The sequence below is a fragment of the Sander vitreus genome, chromosome 15 (genome assembly GCF_031162955.1).
Source record: "Sander vitreus isolate 19-12246 chromosome 15, sanVit1, whole genome shotgun sequence".
NCBI classification, from domain to species: Eukaryota; Metazoa; Chordata; class Actinopteri; order Perciformes; family Percidae; genus Sander; species Sander vitreus.
In genome coordinates, this window is record NC_135869.1 from 26,927,969 (window position 1) to 26,953,351 (window position 25,383).

At 42.2% G+C, this 25,383-nt stretch overlaps 1 protein-coding gene across 2 annotated transcripts; it reads left to right on the forward strand.

Moving 5' to 3' along the window:
• The first annotated feature begins 7,000 nt into the window (after positions 1-7,000).
• pik3r6b (phosphoinositide-3-kinase, regulatory subunit 6b) lies at positions 7,001-24,945 on the forward strand. Of its 2 annotated transcripts, XM_078268851.1 has the most exons (19): positions 7,001-7,181; positions 7,818-7,910; positions 9,204-9,316; positions 9,675-9,743; positions 11,691-11,826; positions 11,918-11,987; positions 12,708-12,894; positions 14,021-14,165; positions 14,261-14,350; positions 15,430-15,796; positions 15,940-16,036; positions 16,743-16,862; positions 17,350-17,460; positions 18,680-18,776; positions 18,970-19,040; positions 19,682-19,772; positions 19,863-19,915; positions 22,402-22,502; positions 23,044-24,945. In XM_078268851.1, the coding sequence occupies exons 1-19, from the start codon at positions 7,166-7,168 to the stop codon at positions 23,180-23,182; spliced, it is 2,166 nt and encodes a 721-aa protein (XP_078124977.1). In that variant the 5' UTR covers positions 7,001-7,165; the 3' UTR covers positions 23,183-24,945. The 2 variants fall into 2 exon arrangements, with proteins under 2 accessions (XP_078124977.1, XP_078124976.1); XM_078268850.1 differs by lacking the exon at positions 19,863-19,915.
• The last annotated feature ends 438 nt before the right edge of the window (positions 24,946-25,383 follow it).

Consider the following 25,383-nt stretch of genomic DNA (forward strand, 5'->3'; position numbering starts at 1 on the left):
TAGTCCCGTCCGGCAGCTGATGCCCGCTAACTCAAAACCTCGTACTTTCATACATTTTTGCCCATTCTCCTTGCCCATCCTTGGTGGTATTGTTATCAGTTGGATGTGGTCCAGGTCCTCTCGGCTCTGCTGTCCGATCCTCTCGGCCCCTTCCACGATGCCGCACCATGCATGAAATATACCCTGGCTTTCCCTGCTCCCAGGCCAAAACAGACAGTTTGTTACTTTTGGGATATTTTATGTTTGCATTCTATTTATCAAATGGATACACTGGTTACAAAATGTTTTACGATGTTCATATTACTGAGACACCTGTGTATTTCATTATCTTCTGCAGACCTAGGAGTGGTGAGAGCCAAGGCCATTCCACAACCTGTATCACACTTCCTACTGATTGCAAAACACAGCTCCATTGTTCACTGTTCTTCCTGATCTAATGGCGCTTTTCCATTACATGGTACCTGCTCCCCTCGACTCTACTGGCCTTTTTTGATTTTCCATTATGAAAAGAAAGTCCCTGGTACCTGCTAACAGGTACTTCTTTTAATACCACCTCAGTCGAGGTTCCCAGCGAGCTGAGCCGATACCAAAAAGTGACGTGAAAGAGACAGACGGGGGTGTCCTGAACAAACCCACCATTTTTAAATAGTTTAGGCAGCTGTGTTTTTTTTTGCTGCCTCCCTAAATGTGTCTTCTGGCAGCAACAACAACACACCTTCGACGTTCTGTGTGTGTGTGTCACGTTAGGTCACGGCAGTTTACTGCAGCGCCGTTATGATGACCAGCCACGCTGAGGCGGTACTAAAATCTGCAATGGAAAACGGACGCACAGTGAGGCGAGTAGAGTCGAGGCGAGTCGAGCAGGTACCATGTAATGGAAAAACGCCATATGAGTTCTTTTATTCAGCTTAAATTATCTTCCTAATATCCTGGTACTCCCTTTCAAATGTTATCAAGCCAGATGGCTTCAATGAAGATCAGGAAGGACAGGGAACAATTGGTCAGTCATGATCTTAGAGCTTCTTCACACAAAATATATCCTACAGACCAAATTCTGTTGTAGTGTAAATGTTTGTCTATTGTACTGCCTATCTACTTGGCCTGAGAAAGTACTCTCTCCTCATTCCTGCATGTGTCTGTGATACTATTTGCCGTCAGACTACCATAATGTCACAGTTAGAGTATTGTTGGCAGCCAGCACGTGTTATTTAACATCCAATCGATGTTGAAGGTTCCCAGACACCAAGAAGTCATGACATGCAAAGGTTATGCACCTAAATAGTAAGCATGAACTAATTTTGGCTTGTCATAACAAAGAGTATGATTACTTATGTCAATTAGACAATTTGGTATTTCAATTTCCCTACATTTTCAAAATAAAACAACTTTTGCTTTGGTATATTGTGTGCAAAATGATAAAGAATATATAAATGTAATCCATTTTAAATTAAGTCTATAACAAGTGTGACATTAAAAATGCTCATCGGGAGCTGTGCGAGTAAAGGCAGGGAGAGCTTAATAGGAGTCAGCTCCTACTGCCAAAACTGGCTGAGTGAAATCAATTTTCTGCAAAACTGCATCAAATACCTTGAACTGTGTGGGAGTTCCAAGCATCCACAAATTGCTGCAGACCAATACTGGCAACCCGACAGGTCAGGTTTGAGACACAGTATTTTACTGATGGGTCCTCCATATTAATGGCCTCTTGGTCTTGTAGGTTGACCAAGGCTGCCTTTAACGGATAGGTGACCCGGTTGTTTACTTCTGGCCACACCCGTTCAACCCTCTGGTTCTGCGAAAATGGAGAAAGAAAGCTAGTATAAAAGCACTGACAACATATTTTTTCAAGGATAAACAATAATGCCTGGTCATTTGAAATGTATGTAGAAATAAAAGGAATTTTAACACCCTAATGATGAATGACGCCAGTTTGAGCACTTTCCGAGAGGTTATTTTGAAGAGTTACATAACTTTTACACAACAATCTCTCATTAGTATTCAAGTCTTCGTGGCTTACAACCATTTGGACATTTGGATGGGTCACATCCATCAAAGCAAATGAATGTCAGTGATGAGCTATCAAATACTAAAAAAGAACTTATGTTGACAGTTTCAGATAGATTAATGGCGATTCTGGTTCATACTTTGATTTTAAAAGGTCATATTGAGTAACATACATTGAACTTATCAAAGCACACGATTCTTTTCCCATTCGCATGCGGTCTATAGGAAATGAATGACTTCTGGTCGTTTCGCAGCCATATCGGAGCTGATTACAAGTGCCAGTGGGAAGGATAATGATAATTGATGATTAACAGTAGTATTTGTCATTGAAAGACGTAATAACAGACCAGGCTACTTTAAAGTATTACTGCTAGACATGACATGGAGTCAGGCATACATCATATTTTTCCTACTGGGCAACCATTTTAAGAGACATGAGTGTAATTAATAATTTAGGTCAATAAATGTCAGTATACACATGTAATTGCAATAATATGAAGGTTAGAAATATTGTTTGATTGTTGAAGTATATACAGTGGCACTCAGAAGTTTATGAACCCATGCTAATGTTGACTAAAAAGAGGAATAAAAAAAATAATCTTTTGGAAATTGATTTGAAAATTAACTTAATGCCTTAATTAAAAAAATGAGGAAAAATCCAACCTTTAAGGACACCAATTTTCTTTGTGAATGAATAACGTATCGTAAAAAAATAAATGTTCTTCCTTAAAATACAGAGGGCATAAGTCAGTACACCCCTATGTTAAATCCTCATAGAGGCAGGCAGACTTTTATTTTGAAAGGCCAGTTATTTCATGGATCCAGGATACTATGCATCCTGATTAAGTTCCCTTGGCCCCCACATCATCACATACCCTTCACCATACCCCCCCCCCCATCATCACATACCCTTCACCATACCCCCACATCATCACATACCCTTCACCATACCCCCCCATCATCACATACCCTTCACCATACCCCCACATCATCACATGCCTTCACCATACCCCCACATCATCACATACCCTTCACCATACCCCCACATCATCACATACCCTTCACCATACCCCCCCATCATCACATACCCTTCACCATACCCCCCACATCATCACATACCCTTCACCATACCCCCCACATCATCACATACCCTTCACCATACCCCCGACATCATCACATAGCCCTTCACCATACCCCCACATCATCACATACCCTTCACCATACCCCCACATCATCACATACCCTTCACCATACCCCCACATCATCACATCCCCTTCACCATACCCCCACATCATCACATACCCTTCACCATACCCCCACATCATCACATACCCTTCACCATACCCCCACATCATCACATACCCTTCACCATACCTAGAGATTGGCATGGTTTTATTTCAGTTAGTCTAATAGCTGGTTTGATTTGCATTGAGAGATGATTTTATGGAAAGTACCCCATGCCAATCTCTAGGTATGGTGAAGGGTATGTGATATGAGGGTATGATTCGCATATGACACGAAACCACGAACATTAGATGACTTGTTTAATATCTCCAGATCAATACAGTGTAGAGACTTACTTTTTTTTGTTTAGAAGCAGAGAAATCTGTTGTTTTAACGAGATCCTGTAACAATTGTAGCCCATCCAGAAGCTTTTTTAAATCAACGTGGAATTACAGTGTCTTTGTAACATAAATAAATAATTATGAATCCAAAAATCAACTTGCTCGTATGTTTCACTTGCTTCGCGACCTTTGGACCGACCGTCTTGCCGTAGCCTAGTGCTAGCTGAATAGCTGAGAGCCCTTTCGGTCAGGGTAGGCTACTAAAGTATAATCCATTTTTTGTTTCAAACCAAAAAACTAAACTATGAGAACTCCGTTTTCCCGTTTTTCCAAGGTCCATACAAATTAAAATATTCTGGAAAACTACTCGTTTTTCATCTGTTGTTTTTTTGTTATTCATGTTTCCGTTTTAACCCAACAGCGAGAATACGGGCTCATTTTTCTAATGTGGATAATCATTGAAAAATCCGATGGAACAAAGGTCTCGTTTTTGTTTTGTATAATGTCCTAATGGGCTTACGTGTTGAAGATCAAAAGTGGCTCATATCAATCATAAACTGTAAATTAGTGGACAGAGCATGTGTGATGTCACCCATTGGTTTGTGGAGATCTGCTATTGGTCGTCGAGTTTTCCGTTACGGGCGCTGCCATCCTGGTTGAGGATGTGACGATTTTAGACGAGAGGGAGGAGAGAGGGAGGAGCCCTTACACTCTACGTTACGTTACACACTTTCACTGGCAATCCCATCATAGCCACGCCCTAAAACACCCCCTGCTAGACCATAATTCAAAAAATGAACATCATTCTGTGTTGCAGAAGACTTAAAACTAGCGATTGAGACCATAAACTCATTATGAAAATGTTTACTGAGGTAATAAATCAAGTGAGAAGTGGGTTACTTTCTCATAGACTTCTACAGAAACCAAACTCCTTTTGAAACTGCACGTGTCTCCCCCTGCTGGAATTCAGGTAGAAAGCAGGTTTAAGGAGTCTCCCCCTGCTGGACTTCAGATAGAAAGCAGGTTTAAGGAGTCTCCCCCTGCTGGACTTCAGGTAGAAAGCAGGTTTAAGGAGTCTCCCCCTGCTGGACTTCAGATAGAAAGCAGGTTTAAGGAGTCTCCCCCTAGAAAGCAGGTTTAAGGAGTCATGCTGCAAATACTGAAAGCCAAATGATCTGAAAGAAAACCAAATATTCACCAGTTTTGAAACTTATATTTTGAAACTTTAAAACGACCATCTGGACTCTGAACATTTACAATTAACACCTCTTTAATGTAAATTTCATGCGCCCCTTTTTCGTGTATGTATGAATTAATGTTTTCAATGTGTTTATGTATCTGTACTTGAATAAGCTTGCCTGGTCGCAAAGCTGATATAGCCTCTTGTTTCACATTAGATAGAAACTGATGATGTAGGCTAAACACAAACGACATTTCATGCAACAGTGAAGTTTTCATGTAGTTAATGTAATTGGTCCAGTGTACTTTTTATAAAATGTAAAACTAATATATTATATAGACTCATTACATGCAAAGCGAGATATTTCAAGCCTTTATTTGTTATAATTTTGATGATTATGGCTTACAGTTTATGAAAACCCTCAGAAAATGTTTATATCGTGAAAAGGTCCAATATTGTAGGCTCAAAGTGTCCCACTCTAATCAGTTAATTAATCCAAAACACCTGCGAAGGGTTCCTGCTCCTCAGATATTCGGCTTCACTCAGTGACCTACACAGTAACACACCTAATGTAAGTACTTCAAAAGGTCGAACACACATACAGATGTCTAGACAGTAAAATGGCTACGTGATTACCGTTATATCCGAGGGTTGACGTTGCATTTTAACGGGGTAGTGCAAGTTTCTGCTGTGGCTTAGCTGAAGCTAACGCAGCCTGAGCTTTCACGTTGCAATATAAAAGGTGTTGACCGTTGACTTAGCAGTTAATTTACATGTTTACGAGCATGTTCGCAAACTACACCAAGAGACAAATACCGAGGAATATTGAAAGAAAGCAGGGGAAACTAGTACTTCCATACTTGTTAGCATTGGCTAATTAGCAACCTGCCTGCCATTAGATGTTAGCTTCCGAGCTAGTTAGCAGTTAGCCACAGAAGTTCATGAAAACAAGGCTTTCACCGGAGCAGTCTTACGTTATTCCCGAACCACTCTTTTCGTTTTAAAATCGGAAATCAAATGAACAAAAAAGTACACGGCCCCAATTACAGTTCACTGTTGTTGCATGAAATGTCGTTTGTGTTTAGCCTACATCAGTTTCTATCACTTAATGTGAAACAAGAGGCTATATCAGCTTCAATACCGTCTTGGTCCGTTCGAGTGTATGGGGAGTGACGTAGGCAAAAAAATGCAAGATGCTCCTCGCATTTGCAGCACTTCGCCGAACCAGATGCGTTGTCCATTAATATTAACAGCCTATGATATCAATGCGGCGCTGGACCAGAAGTAACATTAACGTGTCAAAATAAAAAGTGTGTGAAAACTATAGGCTTAACTGCAAGAAGAACCAGTCACTTTAACAATTAATTGGTGGCCTGTAGGTTCAGATTAGGCTAAATTCCCCACATAAAATGTTTTCAGAAACACATTTCGGTGAAGTATTTCCGTAAAATAAGCGACAGTTTCCAAATGAGCCACCATATTGGTCTGTTTTGAAATCCGGGAGCAGACAGCCCAGCCCCGTGAGTGAAGCATTCGTCCAATCAGGTTCAGTTATCACGGTTGTAGCACAGTTGAGCCTGTTTTCTTTGCTTGTCAGTCAGTGGTCACTGAGGATAAATTGATAACTGCTCATGGAAAGCATTGAATGCTGGGAAGCGTGACAATCCCTTCCGTCAAAAAAAACAAAACAATTCCCCAGTAGACACATGCCATAACAGACAAGTAGCACAGTGCTCCTTCTAAGGGCAACAGTTATTGAAATCATATACTGTATTTCAGGTTTGTCCTGTAGCTGATGTCAAGGTATGTCACATTGTGATGGGAAGGAAAGAGTGTGTGTCTGTGTGTTTAGAGGAATGTTTTCCTTTCCCCTGATCACATCTTTGATTGACAGTTCAAAAGATAAATGCTCTATCTATCGGCTTAAGTCAATTATCTGCTATCAGCAGTATGACACGGAATACTTAATTATGACTACTGTGTATGTTCTGTTGATCCATCTGTTGACGGAGAACAAAACTTTTTTGTTCCTTTTAGAAATATGTTGTAAAATAAGCTATTTATGTTTGAAGCGATAGCTATGAAATCGTACTGTATGTTTCATTGTGTTTTAATGTGTCACACAATTGTGATAAAATCCTTCTTCAGTCAGTTTTGTTGTTGTTTTTTGTTCTCACAGTCTAAACAGTGACTGGCTCTCCTGAACTTCCTCCTATGAGTCATACCTCCGTCTCACTCACATTTTACATGCCATTATTACTGTATTTCATTTCCCTTAAAGGTAGCAGCAGTGGAGGACATTTATGAAGGGACAGATGCAATCCTGTCATGGCGTGACTATGGCAGATTTTCTTTCAGCTTTCCTGGTTTGCTCTGGTTGGGAGCTCGTGTTCTGAGAGTCTGAAAAGCAGAAGAGATGGTTGATTCTGTTGGTGAGTGTTTACGAGGAGTGTGTGTGGGACTGACATGCCACAGCCATAACCATGATGACATACCACCTTTCAGGAACACAAAGGAGTCTTTATGAATGTTTATGACTGTTGTCATTAAGTGTCTTTCGCTAAATTCTAACACTTTTATTACAAAGTAAGCATTGTTTGAGATGTCTTATGACCAGAACCCAACAGTTTTTAGCTGCGATACAGAATGAATATCTGCAGAATGTTTTGGGTTTTTCTGCTTGGGCTGGAGATGTGTTAACATTCAGAGTTTTTTTTATTTACTTTCTTAAAGATAGTTTTTTTGGCATGTAGGCCTTTAGTTTTGTGACAGCTTCGACATGAAAGAGGAGAGAGAGAGGAGGAATGACATGCCGGAAAGTGCTGCAGGTCGGAATTGAACCCACGGACTGAGCCTCTATATATGGGCCTGCCTTTTAATTTCATTTTAAATTCTGCGGAAAACCCTGCAGATTCCATGTTGCCCTGATTTCGAGAACTTGACAAAGTGTTACCGAAATGACTGTGCGACACAAACTTGTTTAGCCGGTTGAAGCCTGGAGTAGCAGAATGTAAACTTGACTGTGGTTGTACAATAACAATAACAACATGCATGATCTTCTTTTTTAGCTGATGTGGAGCTCTCGACGGTGGAGTTCAGCCTGCACAACAACGTCAAGGCTCTTCTCAAAGACATGAGCAGCCGAAGAAATTCACAGAATGGTACAACTGAGGGAGTATAAAACACTTTCAGTTAGCTTTAGTGTGTAACTTTTTGATATTGATGAACGTCCGTTACATTCAAGCCGTTGCCAAATGAGTTGCTACAAAGCTAATTAAGACTATCAGCTCCACACAGCTCTCTCTGGATCTCTCAGTGTGACTATGTTCAGAAGATTGTGGCGTCCGGTGACTTTCCCGCGCAGAAGCTCGAGTGAAGATAATGACCTCTTCTGAAGAGTCCATCATGTTTTTATAATCCTCCGTGTCCTCCTTGGCTACTAGCAACTGCGGGGAGGAGGAGGGAGGGAGGAGGGGCGGTGCACGGTGCGCGATCACAGAAGGCTTGTATCATGTGGACGCGCCGACAGTTTTGTTGTCATTACTTAGAATTCCTCATGGGGGTGGCAGAAACTACGCACTATAGCTTTAAAGGCAAATGAGTTTAAATGAAACCAAAATGTAGTAATTATTAATCATTATTTAGATTATCATGTCTTTACAGTTAATATAAGGGTTATATTAGCATGGCATAAAGAAAGGAAACAAGGGGAAACGGAAGTTAAAAAACTAAAGCTCACTATTAATCTGTGGATTTTGTCACCCTTGGACAGAGTTTGGCTAACTGTTGCCCCCTGTTTTAAGTCTTTATGCTAAGCTAAGCTAACAATCTGCTGGCTTTAGCGTGATACTCAATGGGCAGACATGAGAGTAGTACTTCATCTCTCTCAACAAGAACGCAAATAAGCTTATTTCCCCAAAATTTCAAACAATTCCTTTAATATTTTACAGAGTAAAACAGAAAATCTGCATCATTTTGTTTAGCACATAATGTAAATGTAAAATGAATTATGTTTTCCTTCAAAAGCTTGTGTGGCTTCACGACCTCACTGCATTTGTTTTTGATTAAAGCTGTGGTAGGCAAAAATTCCGTAATAATCTTTCAGCATATTGTAATTCGTGGTCTGAGAGAAAACTAGACTTGGATCTGTTTTTAGGCTTTAGATAATCTAGCCCGTGACGGGAGACTTTAGCCAATCACAGGCCATTTCAGAGAGAGAGAGCGTTCCTATTGGCTGTTCTGTGCATGCATTGCTGTGCGACAGAGAGGGGAGAGGGAGAGCTGCAGGAAGAGGTCTCACTCTACTTCCATTTTCTACCCACTGCAGCTTTATTTAAAATTATTTGGAGAAAAAAAATGAAATGATCAACACTGGACTGCATGCCCCAAGATTGATTCAGCAAACACACTGTGTAATGTGCACAGTCGAATATAAAGCTCTGCCCGCTCTACAGGAGTGCTTCGATGGAGTCTTCAGAAGAAGCTGGAGGCCCATCCATCCTGCAGCGCTTCCTTGATCCAAATTCTGGTCAAAGAGCTGGACCAGAAGCGGAAGAGGGCTAGCAAGGTTTGCTAGAAATTGTTTCACATTTCAAAGCTGAATTTAAAACTGTGTAAATGTAGATTCCCAAAAGTGTGTTTCTCTCTTTTAGACAAAGAGTTTTTTTTATTTCAGAATGCAAAACCTAATCAACTTAACTACATTTAATACGTAGTAGTGGTGTGACAATTTCCCTCTCCTCTTCCTGTAACCTTTTCTGATTTTACTGTTCTCTATGTTTCATTCTTTTGTTGTATGATATGTTTTATTCTTGTTTTCTGATGTGAAGCACTTTGGATACAAGCTGGTTTCTGTAGAGTGATATATAAATAAATGTTGATTGATTAACTGTAACCTTTTGTTTGACAACTACTTTGTAATACAGAATCATACAAAAAGATCCTACACGCATATCATCCCAGTGCTGCACACTCTCTACTATGCAGTTATTCAGGTAAGACAAACACACACCTGTGTGACTCTAATTGACAACATGTTGTTTATGTAAACTTTATAACAGTGGAAAGCTTTTTACAGTTGTAAATAGATGCAGAAGAAGCATCATTAACACGCGTCGGGATTCCCACTGACAGACTCTTAACCTCCCCCCTACACACAACACGTTATATTAAAGTGCTCATATTATGCTCATTTTCAGGTTCATAATTGTATTTAGAGGTTATATCAGAATAGGTTTACATGGTTTAATTTTCAAAAAAACACCATATATTTGTTGTACTGCACATTGCTGCAGCTCCTCTTTTCACCCTGTGTGTTGAGCTCTTTGTTTTAGCTACAGAGTGAGACATCTCACTTCTGTTCCATCTTTGTTGGGAGTCGCACATGTGCAGTAGCTAGGTAAGGACTACTAGCCAGTCAGAAGCAGAGTATGAGGGCGTGCCCTGACAGTACCTAGGTAAGGACTACTAGCCAGTCAGAAGCAGAGTATGAGGGCGTGTCCTGACAGTACCTAGGTAAGGACTACTAGCCAGTCAGAAGCAGAGTATGAGGGCGTGCCCTGACAGTACCTAGGTAAGGACTACTAGCCAGTCAGAAGCAGAGTATGAGGGCGTGCCCTGACAGTACCTAGGTAAGGACTACTAGCCAGTCAGAAGCAGAGTATGAGGGCGTGTCCCTGACAGTACCTAGGTAAGGACTACTAGCCAGTCAGAAGCAGAGTATGAGGGCATGCCCTGACAGTACCTAGGTAAGGACTACTAGCCAGTCAGAAGCAGAGTATGAGGGCGTGCCCTGACAGTACCTAGGTAAGGACTACTAGCCAGTCAGAAGCAGAGTATGAGGGCGTGTCCCTGACAGTACCTAGGTAAGGACTACTAGCCAGTCAGAAGCAGAGTATGAGGGCGTGCCCTGACAGTACCTAGGTAAGGACTACTAGCCAGTCAGAAGCAGAGTATGAGGGCGTGCCCTGACAGTACCTAGGTAAGGACTACTAGCCAGTCAGAAGCAGAGTATGAGGGCGTGCCATGCTAGCAGCTAGGCGAGCATTATAACGTGTGTTCCAAAGTGACCACGTTTGTCTCTGAAGTAAAGGCTGGACTACAATAGAGCTGTTTGGAGCAGTTTGTGAACAGTGTTTTCTGTTGGAGATGGTAAGTCCCTTTGGGGGGGACTTTGGGCTTTTTCACTTTGTAAACCTATAACATGCACAAAAAGATATATAACACAATAAAGGAAAAGGAAAAAAGCCAAAAAGCATAATATGAGCACTTTAACATACATCCTGGACTATTTACCCGCTCATTGAAAAAACTGGATATTCTAAACTTTTGCACATTCCTCAACATCTGATGCTCATTCTAAACGTAAAAGTCGTGATTTGTCTTTAACATCGTGAACCCCTCACAGCTTGGTTATGTTTAGGCACAAAAACTACAAAGTTAAGTTTAGAAAAGGATTGTGGTTTGGGTTTAAATCGTGAAAACGTTACTTCACTTCCTGTTACGCATGTGAAGCCGAATGTGACGTTCGTAAAGTAAAAAAAAACAACTTGCCATTTACTTTTACTTTCTAACTGTACTCGAACTCTGCTCTCCTTGGTGAAAGTCTTGTGGTTGTTTGACCCATCCTTCACCCCAACCTGCCTCTTTATGTTGACATTTTCGTGCTCTTCTACTTCGTCACCTTACTTTGTGCTTTGCTCCCGTCATAATTACTACGGCCCCTAGAGGGCGCCGCCACTAACGTAAGTATGAGTCGTAGTTACTGCTTGAACAAACGACCTATTTGAACATTTTTTGGGGGACGACAGTTTCAACTTACTTTGCAATAAATCCTTTTTCTAAAAATGACGTTATGTGGGAAGAAAATCGGACGATGAGGAAAGAAGATGAAAATATAAAAGGTAAACGTAATTTAATCCGCTGTTTCTGTATCTTTCCAGTCAGGTGTCATGATTCCTACTAGTGTTTACCAGACGGTGTACGAGTGTTTGATGAAGCTGCTGATATTACCGTGTCCTTACTCCGCTGTGGCCCTGAGCACTCTGAGGAGCATCAAGATGGAAATGACCACACCAGGTATCATCCATCAATGCACACATTTACAGAAGCTGCACACAATGATGCTGTAAAATAAACACTTTTTACAGACTAATTCTTCCTTTAACAGGCTCTCTATATCAGAGGACAGTCACTGCGGAGCAAAACTTGAAGAAAGAGCCTTTCACCTTGAAGGAAAAGTGAGTAAATAATTTGAATGACAATAGTTACAAGGCTAAAGCTAACCTGGGCTCGTTAAATAAATAAGAAAAACAGGTACTAAAGGCTAACCTAGTACGTAACATTAATGGTATTTTCTTCTTTTCCATGTGTGATGCATTTAATATGAGAGTAACACCAAAACTGGCCTAAATGAGTGTATACTTTCCTACCTACGAGGGGTTGTGCTGTGTTAAACTGACTCACCCAGCCACTGTTTTAATTCACGCTCCGGAGCCGGGCCCGCTTGCTTTGGTGACCATGCCTACTTGAGTGACCTCCGCTCAGGGTCTGCTTTCCAGCGTCCTTTGTCGCCGTCAGTGCTCCGCGAGCCTGCTCTCCACGTTGTAGTTCAGGTTGTAAAAGATGTATTTACTAAAAGTCGTGTTGTGGGAAACAAGAAAACGCCTCTTCATTAAAAAAAGCAAAATGTTTGTCGTCAGCGTGTGTGGACTGTAGCGTCCGTCCTCTTGAGGCTTTCCACCTCTGCTTCCTCAATCAATTCCACAATCCATCTCCACACACCGGCAAGGCTGGGCCCCTCATGCGACGTGTTAGTCCGACCCTGTCCATCAGCCAACCACTAATCACTAAAGTCTGATATCACAACAACCAACTTGTAATTAAACTGGGGAGTTTAACACTTAATAAACTATTTCAATAAAACTATTATTCCTTCCCTGTTTGCTCATTTCCTCCAGGGTGTTTGTGCTTGCCGACCCTGCTGTGTTTTCTGCTCCACTGGAAGCAGCAGTAAGAGCACACTTGGAGGCGTCCAGCAGCTTTACCAGGGACACATCAACCGTGGAGAAAAATGTGGTGCTACGTGTGCTGCAGATGGGCCTGGGGACGACCTGCCATAGCACCAGACTGGCTCAGGCTCTGGAGGCAAGCAAATTTACCTTGGCTTCATTTTTCAACGTGCTTGTTAAGAGACCCCCTTGGCTTCACGTTTTAACGCTGTAGGTATCCCTTTGGCTTCATTTGCAGTGTACTTGATCAGGACCCCTTGGTGTCATTTTTCAACGTGCAGGGTAAAAGTAGTTAGGGTTGGGAGGATCGTTGGTGGGGTCAAAGGTGTACGTTTAATTGACACACGGGACACAAATGGGACACGAAAGAGACACTAACCCTGGTCTCCTGGGTCAACACAGTCTCACTCCCAGCGTGTCAAAAACAGACCCTTGGTCCGTGCCTTTTGGTGTTAGTTATCGACACAAAAAGTGTCCTAGTAAGGTTTAGGAAAAGATTGTGGGTGGGGTTACAAAATGTATGTTTAAGTGACACACAGGACAAGAACGGGACACAAACCCTGGTCTCCTGGGTGAAAGTCCTGTGTTGTTTGACCCATCCACCACCCCAACCAACCATATAATCAGATATACCAGATAACCATCCTTATGCAGAGTTTCAATCTTTAATACTACTCCCTACCACTGTCACTCTTCATATTACATCATCTTACAGAGCCGCGGTCAAGCTGCTGCTATGCCCAGTGTGTTCCATACAGACACTAAAGGGTGATTTGTGCGTATCTGGTGCTGATGGCCACTGTCGGTTGATCTCTTCCAGACTAAAATGTCTTAACAACTATTGGACAAACTGTCATTACAATTTAGAACATATATTCATGGTCCCCAGAGAGGATGAGTCCTAATAACTTCAGTGATTCCCTAACCTTACATCTAACACAACCAGTATGTACATTTTTTAACTTATCTTAACATTTTTTTACAGACATTCATGGTTCCCAGAAGAGGGATCCTTTTGGTTTGGTGCTCCCCTGATTTTTCCTCTAGCGCCCAATGAGGGGGACATTTTTGGTCTTGTGAAATGTCTCAACAACTTTGGAATAATGATAGCTTTGGTGATCCCTTAACATTTTTGGCTGATCCCTTAACATTTTGGGCTGATGCCCAAATAACTGCTGTACTTTGTACTTTTATCTGTATTCAGTATTTTTCCTTGTTGTTTTTTTTTTTAAATCAGACCATGTGTCTTTTCTGTATTTCAGGCTCAGGAACATATGGTAGAGAAATATTTCCAGGAAGTGGTTCTAGCCGTGGAGAAGAGTTTGAAGCATGGTGCAAGCGGTCGTGCAAACTATCTGAACAAACTACAACACATATACAGAGACATCCTGACTGTCTCTAAAGAAGGTGTGTGTTCTGCACAATGCTGTTGTAGCACAGATTGGTGGCAGCCGAGATTGTGACAAGATTGATATGTTACCTTTACCTTGATTTCTCAAAAGCAACCAAGCTAGATCACGGTTCTGCGTGCAGCACTTCAATGCCCTTTCCAGAGATCAACTTCCTCTTGTGGAAAGACGAAGAGGATCTATGTGAGTCAAACAGCCAAACAAAAGCTGCCACTACACTTACACGTACACTAAATGTTTCCTCAAAGTTTTGGATTAAAATTGACCTTTGTGTATCATGTTGACCCGGTGTGTGAGAAAGCCAACCAGCGCCTGTATTTTGTAAGCTTAGAAGTTTTAACGTGGATGCGACTCTAATGAGAATGTTTAAGTGTTGTTTCATTGAATTGCTTCTTACTTTTACCTTCATACTGTAAGTCGGTATGGTTTACTCAAACAAAAAGACAAAAAAACGACTTCAGGGGATAGTGAAAGTGTGCAGGAAAATTGCAGGCACTACTCTGAAAGATGTAGCGAGAGTTTTTCAGAAGGCGGAGTCAATTTCAGCAGACAACAACCACGCTCTGTTCAGGCTGTTCTCATGAACCATTCGTACATATAGCTAAGAAAAGCAATGCACAGGAGGTCAAGGTTGACGGGTGGATCATAAAACACAGCACTGTCAACCCTAGAGTGGAGTTCGAGTCCCCGGGAAAACAAAATACTTTGACCCAGGAAACAGGAGTGTTTTGATCAAACCACGACCTTTTTACTAATCTTAACTAGTCGTTTTGGTGCCTACACTTAACTGTCGGCGCCGCACGACGCTCACTTTTTGACGGCTAAACTTAACTGTAATGTGCGCTGAAATGACCAGCAGCTCGTGGTGCTCTGTAGCCCTCTCACAGCCACCTTTTGTGTGCTAAATTTAACTCTAAACACCGCTAAACGTAACCGTCATTGTGAGTGATCGTCCCCTGACGAGTGTCATGTGACCAGCCAGCAGTCGCCTAATTTTGTACAATATTATATGAATGGGTGTGCATAAGTTTTCATACGATACCTCATACGAACCCCTTCATGAGAATGCGTTGCTCTGTCACAGGCATTTCAGTTGCTCCGGTCTTCCAAAATGCAGAACTAACAGATTTAAAAACATATCCATACATGCTTAATAGTTCATCTTTATTTAATTGTTGTCTTTTGTAATCTTTGTATGTGTTGGTTGCTGTCTGTATCACAAATTGCCCCTTGGGGATAATAAAGAATACCTTACCTTAAAGGGACTCTGCTGGCAAACTTTGTCATGAGTTCCTGTAACTCAGCCAGTGTTGATGACGAAGAGAAGGACAAAAGAGATTCAGTTCTCTCTGACGACAGTGGGATCCAGAGAGATCTGAAGGACAGTGACTTTGATGACACAGTGAAGTCTCCAGTCAAAAACCCTGTGCCGCCATTCACACGGAGAAATGCTTTTAAGGCGTCCATGAAGTCATCAGATCAAATTAGCCTACTGAGGGAGAAGATAAACAAATTTCATGGAAGCTCTACCGTCATTAACGAAGACACAAGGCATCACACAGCACGGGTCGTGGTACTGGGAGACGATCGTGCGATGGGAAGACTTGCCAGGGCGTATTGCTCGATTCGGTGAGCAGCTGGTTTGTAATGGATATCTTTTTTCAATGGATGTTACAGCAAAGTGGTGTATGTTCCTCAAACCTTTTCTGCATTTGCATTGTGTGTGTGTACTTGTGAATGAATAAACTCGTTGTCCATGTATTTCCCAACAGAGAAAGAGAGTCAAAACATCTTATTTTGACCAAGAAACTGAACCTACGATTATACTACATCCCCGTCACTGATGTGCAGCCTTCGCTCAGTTCAGCTGTAAGTTACACTGATTCACATAGGTAGTCTGACATTGCCAGATCTATCTGCACAGCGTTGTGGAGTAAAGTCTGGCTACACCACAGATTCATTCTGGGATAGGAGGAAAAAATGCTCTTTCTTTAAACCAATCACAATCTATCTGGGCAGCGCTAAGCTCCGGACGCAGCGACGGTGGCTGTGCAAAATCAGGAAAGAACATTTGCACCCCGCAAAAAAAATGCCTGTTAACTGTTCCCACAACACAGTAATGTGAGCGATTTAAATTAGGTGGATACATGGTTAAACGTCATTAGCTCTTACCAGTGTATCACCATGTGTACGTCCCCAGCAATCCCACCAATCGGTCCCAAAACGTCCCAGTTAGAGAGTAATGCCGTAAACATACTCTTTGTTAATCTTTACTATCATTCCCCGAAAGAACCAAGCAGACCTGCCTTGTTGCAAGATCCAAATTTACTTTAAAACTTGCCATTTTCAGCGTGTAGTTCGCTAGCTTCGAAGTTTGTTGTTTACCGAAGTGGAACGGATTTTGAGAACGGCGACACAACTAGAGCGGAAAGTGAGGGACATCAGATGCCACATGTCAGGCAATTATCCTGGAAAATGTGCTTCTGTTCATCCAGACTACACTCAAAGCGATACTGACTGATTGGTATGAATGTAGAAGACTATATGACCCTGCAACAGCTGTTTTTCCCCATAGGATAGACCATGTCAGGATGAAGGCAGACTGGCTCTCGCCTCCTTATTGGGAAGAGTGGATCCATGGTACAACAGCAACATCAACAGTCTGGGACCTGCAATCTCCCAACTGGCTGAAACGGTAACTGTAGATTAAACAAGACTAATGCCGTGTTTCCACAGGGTTTTTGCTGGGTCTTAAAAAGTCTAAAAAAGTCCACAATTTCTAAATGTTAGGCCTTAAAAAGTCTTAAATTCGCTGAAGTATTGTGTTTTAGGTTCTTAAATACTTTTAAACAGGTCTTAATTTTCCTACGTCAATGTAACACTATCTTTAATGCTCATTGACTCGTCAGCTCGTACAGTAGGTCTTAAATCCCACTCATAAAGGTCTTAAAAAGTCTTAAATTGGACTTGGTAAATCCTGCAGAAACCCTGTTCCACTGCATGCTACAGCTCTGCTCAACTCGACTCACTTTTTTGGTTCCAGTACTTTTCTCTTTTAGTTCTCCACTGCAGATGGTAGCCCATCAGTGTAGTCGGGATTCTCAGCTGATCCGCATAGCGACATAATGTTAACCGTGTTCATGTCCATACCTTCTTCCTTCCGTGACGTCTCTCTACTGCAGCAATCGAATCACAGCGAGCCAGCGGAGCAAAATCTCTTCCTGCTGGACAGCCTGTGTTACTACCTTCGCTGTGGGACGCAGCTAGTTAACCTGCCGCTCTATTCAGTTAAGGTACAGTGGTACAGATATTATTACATTACATTACATGCATGCAAATATCGAAGACACCGAGTAAGGTTGGGTTTTCATATGTCAACATAGGCAGCAGAAATATCAAATTATCACATATAATGCAGTATTTATATATTGTGCTCTTTTACTTAAAACTGCACTGATGACATATTCTTTATATTAACAATTGATTAAAGGTGCAGTAAGCGATGCTGCGCAAAGATTGTTGAAGCTCCGCCCCCCCCAGATTCACGGACAGATAAATACTGGCTGCCAGCACATTCACATCTCGGACCGTCTGGCGAGGTCGGTGACTCAAGTCTGTTCGGTGTGTTCCCTGCCGTCGTCTGTCCGAGGAGCCGTCGGCCTTCATTTTGGCCGACCCGACATGTTCAGTCGGAGACAGGGCAGTCGGGACTCAACCGGAAACGGGGAGCGGATGAGCCTCTCAAAATCTGACGAAAATCTTTTAAACTGACCTTTGTCGATCTGAAATGAAGACAGATTCAGCAACTGCACGACCTATTTCTCTCTTCAAATGTTTTCAGAAACACGTTACGGTGAACTATTTTAGTCCAATATGAGATCGTTTTCTGAACGAGCCGCCATGACAGTCTGGCTGTGAATTTCCGGAGAAAAAAGAACCACGTGACGCGTTCGTCCAATCAGCTGCCGGTTTTCATTTTCTGGGAGACAATCGGACTGTTAATGGAAACAATACAGAGCAGCGCCGCCTGCTGCTATAGAGACGTATTACATTTCGCGCACGCGCAGAGCGTATACTCAAGTCGGCGTCTCTTCGGTGTGCTCTGAGGCACGTTTTGGACCTCGGGGACCCGACTGATCAGTCCGACTGCCTTTTCTGCCGACGGTCGGCCGTCTGGTTGGTGTGTAAGCAGAGCAGTAACCGAACCCGGCCCTAGCCCGACAGGCATTTAGCGCACACAGAAAATAAAGAGCTAGATGACCGTCAAGGGGTTATTCACTGAATGTGACAAAGAAGTGTATTGGATTAGCATCACTTACTATACCTTTAAATGAGCATGAGTAGTGTAAAAAGGATCACTTGTAGTTCTGAGGAATCAGCAGAGAATTATCACCCGACTCTGCAGTTTATCTTAATTCTGCAAGGGTCATACATATATTTAAATGTGTTTCTGTATGTGTTGATGCTAGACATGCACTTCCTGGTTTGACTGACTACAGTTTGTGTTTTTAGATGACCCGCTCCAGCTGTGATGTGGTGGAGGAGGTGTTTGTGTCCCATCTGGAGGCCGACATCCCAGAGTTCAGACACCTTAAAGAAAGGTTCTCAAGTATGTTTCTGAATCTCTTTCTGTGTGTGTGTGTGTGTGTGTGTGTGTGTGTGTGTGTGTGTGTGTGTGTGTGTGTGTGTGTGTGTGTGTGTGTGTGTGTGGATACTACAATCCCAGAAGTGGAACATCGTGGATATAGACTATGACCGTGCTAACATTATAGTTACTTAAAGTGAGGTGTTGTCTTTGACAGAGGAGCGGTCAGCACGCCGAAAGAAGTCAACAGTGGTCTTTGGGGCGTTCATCTCAGTCAGTTACACAAAGGTACAGTTCTTATTATTGAAATCAAGGCTGAAGACTTTTCTTCTTTTTGCTGCCTTTTTTTTAAAGTAGCATAACTGTTCATTTCTTACAAGTAACAGTGACTTTTATTCTTGTATTTCATATCTGTTCTTGTTCTATTTTAGCCGTTTTTAGATTCTCTTGAGATGTAGCGGAGAAGAAGTAGAAAGTAGCATGAAAAGAAACGAATCAAGTAAAGTACAAGTACCTCAACATTTTAAGTACAGTACTTGAGTACTTAGTTCCTGTCCACCACTGGACAAAATACTGTCATTTCACTTATTTAATTAGGCTCACATAACAATAAATAAACGCTGATGCGTTTTGGCACAAAGCCTTCTCCTTCCAACAATAAAGCGTTGATTTCATGTGATGTTAGCCTAATGAAAGAAGTGAAAGGCGGTATTTTGTCGTCCTTGACTTGGGAACTTGAGACGTGCTACCTTTTCTTCACTTTTCAAATGTTTTTGATTGTTTTGAACAGATTTTTAATGCTTTATGTAAAGCCCTTTGACTTGTTGCTGAAATGTGCTATATAAGAAAAGCTGCCTTGCATTAGGTAATTATTTACGCTTTATATTTATCATTAGCATCAGCAGGACTAACTATTGTATCCTCAACAGATGTCTTTAAGCAAACGAGAAGTTGTAAAGGGAAAGGCGCCCATGACGTGTGCCGTGGCGATTACATCAGAGCCGGCCGCTGTAACATCAGGTTAACCTTTTGCATTTATATTTAGTTGACAGATGCAATGAATGCAACGATGCAAGGATTTTAATGAATCGCCGTTGTCACTTTGTGTAGGCGAGGATCACCTTACTGTCAGGTTTGACAGTGTGAACCCAGTACACAACACAGTAAGAAGTTATTTACTTACTGCTCAGGAATATAGGCAAATTAGTTTTAAAGAGCCCCTATCATACTCCTTTTCGGCATCATATTTGTACTCTCGGGGTCTACTAGAATAGGTTTACATGTTTTGACATTCAAAAAACACATCCCAAAGTCCGGACTCACAAACTCACGGACTTTGGTGCATGTTCTTGCGAAATCCGTAAGGGCCAATGTCCCAATGTCGAATGTCAAAGGGCGTGAGGGTTTGAGGACACACTTACCGAGCCCTTTCCGTGAGTCTGCATCGATGCAGACTTCACCAAAGGGAATTACCCACAGTTCAAAGTGTTGTGACGTTTACCGCAGAGACCATAAGGAAATCCGGAAATTACAAAGGTAAACAACAGCACGACACACAACCATGGAACAGACCAGCCTTTTGTCCAGCTCGTAAAACAAGAGGTTGAAAAGACGTGGAATCAGGCAGCCGTCTCCTGGGCCTTGGCCGCGTGGAAAGCAACAAACTTAAAATGAAAATTCCCAAACCGGGAAGTGTCAGCAACATCTTTGTTATTAAACGTCGCCAAGGTAACATGTGATCTCGTGAAGTGCTGTCCCAATCCCATTTCTACCTATCTGAGCCCATGTGGCCTCACACACTCACTCACTTAGCAACTGAGATCAATTAAGTCTGTGAGTCTTTAGTCCTTAGTCCTCAGGGCTCACTTTGGGATTGAGCCACTATGTTTCTCATACTGCCCATTGCTGCAGCTCCTCTGTCTGAAACACTCTAGCTGTGTTTGAAACCGTTCCCCTCATTCACTCACTCACTATTCCCTATATAGTGTTTATTAAAGCTGCTCTAAGCGATGTTGGGTGACGTCACTTCTTGTTGACGTTCGAAGTATTGTCAAACAAAACGGAGGCTAGCTCGCCCCTCCCTCCTCCTCATCCCGTCCCCTCCCCGTCCCTTCCGCGTACTAACCCCCCCCCAACCCCAATCCCCAAATCCTTCTTGTCGGTTATTGGCTGGAACACTGTTTGTTATGTTTGGTGGTGCAGGTTGGCGCAGTTTGTTTTTGTTGCCGTTTGTGGAGCCTGGGCTGTCTACAGAGACTGTGTTTTTTACAGTGTGTTCAGGGGACAGGCAGCTAGCAGATAGTGAGGAGATGTTTTTTACAGTGTGTTCAGGGGACAGGCAGCTAGCAGATAGTGAGGAGATGTTTTTTACAGTGTGTTCAGGGGACAGGCAGCTAGCAGATAGTGAGATGTTTTTACAGTGTGTTCAGGGGACAGGCAGCTAGCAGATAGTGAGGAGATGTTTTTTACAGTGTGTTCAGGGGACAGGCAGCTAGCAGATAGTGAGGAGATGTTTTTTACAGTGTGTTCAGGGGACAGGCAGCTAGCGGATAGTGAGGAGATGTTTTTTACAGTGTGTTCAGGGGACAGGCAGCTAGCGGATAGTGAGGAGATTTGCTGTATGTGACAAAAAAATGCTTAGAGCACCTTTTAAATAGTGAACTATGTAGGGAACGACCAAATGAGATTTTGCGTCACTATCGTTGCGTCAGTATATGCGCTGGTTATTTGTGTGACGGAGGCGGGCGCGCCCAGCATCATGTAAACAAACGGAAACAAAAATGCTTCTAATACGTCGCTGAAACAAACCGAGCACTCAGGAGGATATTAAAGGTTGTATAGTATATATGTTGCATGTTACATTTCCACTGTTTAGAAACGAAAGCCCGCTCCATTTTTCCTTTTCAGTTTTAGTGGGGGCAGCTGCTTCTTCTTCTCCTCCGGGAAACCACGACCACGTTGCATTGTGGGATAAGGGAGTGAAATGTAGGGTACATCCTATGTACACTCAAATTAGCTGTGCATTGTGGGTATTTTATAGTGGACTATACAGTAAATGAGATTAACCGCAGAGAATTCGAACACCACTACAAAATGGCGAACACACTATATAGTGCACTATTTCCAAAATAGGGACCGGTTTCCAACACAGCTTCTGTTAGAGCTTTTGGCCCGCCTTCCTGAAAAGCCCAGTCTGCTCTGATTGGTCAGCTGGCCCACTCTGTTGTGATTGGTGAACCAAATTCAAACAAGCCACTGGGCAGGCTGTGTTTCCTCAGGCAGCACCAATGGGCAGCACATGTGAAAAACTGGGCTGGCGTTCTCAATCAGTGACATCACTAATTGAGGAATTCCAAACAGGAATGTGGGCGAGCCGTTTATAGGCAGTTGAGAAAAAGTGTCTGTTGGAGAGAAAGCTCGGGCTCTATGTTTCGAGTGAAATGTGTTTTTTTGTACTTTATACATCTATTACATACACACAAAAAACGATATAACACACTAAAAGATAGGAAAAATCCAAATAAAGAAGCATAATAGGGGCTCTTTAATCATTATTATTAAGTTTGTAGCTTGTGTTGTAACTGAACCTTTAATGCAAACTGTTAAGCTAAGTTAAGTTATTGCTAAACCTTTTCTGTTTTGATTTTAGGCGATCCAAACCCAGAACATCAGCTTCAGGACGATGGAGCATCGAACTCTCTCCGTGTGTGTGGACAGGGACTCCCGCAGGACATACAACGATGTTCAAAGGTCTTGTACGACTCTACCTTTTTGTTTCGACATTTTCTCTACACCTTGAGCAAATTAACACTTGTGTTGTCTTCTCATCGATCATGCAACTTTTTCTTTTTCTGGGTCAAAAAAGTTTTTTTGTCACTAAAACATTAAGTTTTTGGAGCTTTTCCCAACGTTTTTGTTACTTTTTCTGATTTTTTTGTCGATTTTTTCTGCCTTTTTTTTGACATTTTTGTTGTTTTTTTTCCCAACGTTTTTGTCACTTTTCCTGACATTTTTGTCACTTTTTTCAACGTTCTTTTATCTATTTATTTATTTATTTTTTTACAAATGCTATAAAATTGAACAAAACACCCAAATCCAATGAAAGTAGTGAACTGATCATTTATCTTTACTTGTGAAGAGCGTTGTATGGAACCATCAACGTTATTTATTTTGACAATTTGGCTGAAAGAAACCCAAATTTCTGATATAATATATGAAAATGGGTCAAATTTGACCTGAGGACAAGAGGAGGGTTAAAAGTGTGAAACAATGTGATGTCGTTTCTTTACAGGGTAGAAATCTCTCCGTGCCTGGACCCAGGATGCAGCGTCTGGTCCCGGTTCAGTGTGAGCCAGGAGCGAGAGCAGCTGTTCAGCAAGTATGTGGACAAAGTCCTGTCGCTGCCGATCAACACCTTCACCGGTGTGTGAGCCGTCCACTGCTGTACCGACACCAGATTGAGTGTTACATAGTGTTAGACAATTTGGTTATAAGAAGTATATAAGCATTTGATGAATAGTTTATAACACACTATAATGTATTTGTAAGCAGATATAAGTGTTTATTATGCATTTGTCCTGCAACGCATTCCCATGAACGTACGATGATATTGTACGAAAACTTATCCGCAACAGTCGTTCATGTGACAGTTAGTCTCGCATTGCCAGACCTTCCTCCACAGCGCTGCAGAGGAGGGTCTGGCTAGTCCACACAGCATTCTGGGTTGGGAGAAAAACACGCTCTTGTTTATTGGCATTTCTTTAAACCAATCACAATCATCTTGGGTGGCTCTAAGCTCCAGACGGAGCCACGGTGCCTCTGCTAAATAGTCTCAGGAAGGAACTTGTTTTGGTGGAACATGTGGACGTTCAAAAGTAGTTTTAGTCGTACAACAGAAAACTCAGATTGGACAGATAGTCTAGCTAGCTGTCTGGATTTACCCTGCAGAGATCTGAGGAGCAGTTAACCATAGTCCTCACAAATCAGCCGGAGGTTAGAACGCCAACACAGAGAGAGAGAGGAAGGGGACGGGACATCCGGGCGGAATTATCGGCGGCACCAGTAATGTAACCGGTGATATAGACTATGTGACACTTAAATTTAGCTGACAAAAGGTTACTGGGTGCCGACAACAACAACAACATCAACAAGTGAGCGTCATGCGGCGATCGCAGTTAATTTGAAACACTAAAACAACGAGTATTCTAAGATTAGAAAAAAACGATCATGGTTTGGATTTAAACACTCCCAGGAAACGAACACCCGTTTCCCAGATAAAGCCTCATTTGTCAACAGAAGTCCTCCTGTGGACACAGAAGTTGTGTTTGTTGTCAGGGATGCACGATCGGTAGCTGTGAACGTAGCGTAGTGTTTATACAGTTAATCTGTCTGTGAATAAATGCTACAACTTCTTAAGACCCAAGTTCCCGCGTCTTGTTGCCCCCTGCTGGTTTAAGTGAAAGGGTTTGAATCCGACCAGAGGGCCTTTGCTGCAAATATTGTTTGTTTGTCCAAGACAAATTTCCTTCGCTACATAAAACTAAATATCTTGTCTTATCACATGTCATCCACTCTCTCTCTCATCCTGTCATTCTTCAGCTGCTCTAATTAAAAAAAAAGGAATAAAAGCCCTAAAAAATATATTTCAAAAAAGATGGTAGAGCAGGCGCCCATGTGAGGTTTACTCCTCGACGCAGCGGCCGCGGGTTCGACTCCGACCTGCGGCCCATTGCTGCATGTCATTCCCCCCCCTCTCTCCCCCCTCTCATGTCTTCAGCTGTCCTATATAAATAAAGGCCTAAAATGCCCAAAAATGATCTTAAGCAAAAGATTGGCGCAATGAAATCCTCACACATAACATACCTAATATAAAAACATAACAGGAATGTATGTCTGCATGTCTCCCCCCCCCTCCCCCTCCCCTTTCATATCTAAGCTGTCCTATCAATTAAAGGCGTCAAATGCCCAAAAAAGAAATAAAATAAACAAACTACCAGGTGACTTCTGTAGTTTGTACATATACTATGAAAGGATTTGTACCACGGCACATCATGGGCAATGACTTTTCATAGTTATGGCAAAAACGTATCTTCCAGGTTTTGCAGTATAGTTTTATGACTTTCATGTTTTGTTTTACAAATTTCAATGCTTTTAACAAAGTGTTTAATTCCATTAATAAACCCAATTGAATTAGGCTTTCTGTTTTTCCACTTACATATATGAATACATTATGCTTTCCAGTTAGAATTACTGTGTTAAAGGTGCAGTAGGTAAGTCTTATAAAACTCCCTTTCTGTCATATCTGCTGAAACTGACCCTATGTTCCAGTAGAACTACAGGAAGCAGGTCATTTAAAAAGAAATCCAGCTCCTCTGGCTCCACCTACAGCCTGGAGAGAGATTTACAAAAATCCACCGCTCCCTGTTCAGATGTACCAATCAGGGCCAGGGGGGGTGTCTAACTGTTCAGATGCACCAATCAGGGCCAGGGGGGGGTGTCTAACTGCGTGTCAATCACTGCTCATGCACACGCATTCATTCTCCCTTGTGGGGGGAGGGGCTTAGGAGACCGTTTTGGGCTTTAGCAGAAAGGGGTGCAGGGACTGAGAAGTTGTTCCAATTTTTTGGCTAAG

Excerpts from the sequence above, each read along its gene's own strand:
- pik3r6b (XM_078268850.1), top strand. Across the intron at positions 11,827-11,917 it reads GATGGAAATGACCACACCAG|GCTCTCTATATCAGAGGACA; the intron begins GTATCATCCATC and ends TTCCTTTAACAG. Across the intron at positions 16,037-16,742 it reads AGCCTTCGCTCAGTTCAGCT|GATAGACCATGTCAGGATGA; the intron begins GTAAGTTACACT and ends TTTTCCCCATAG.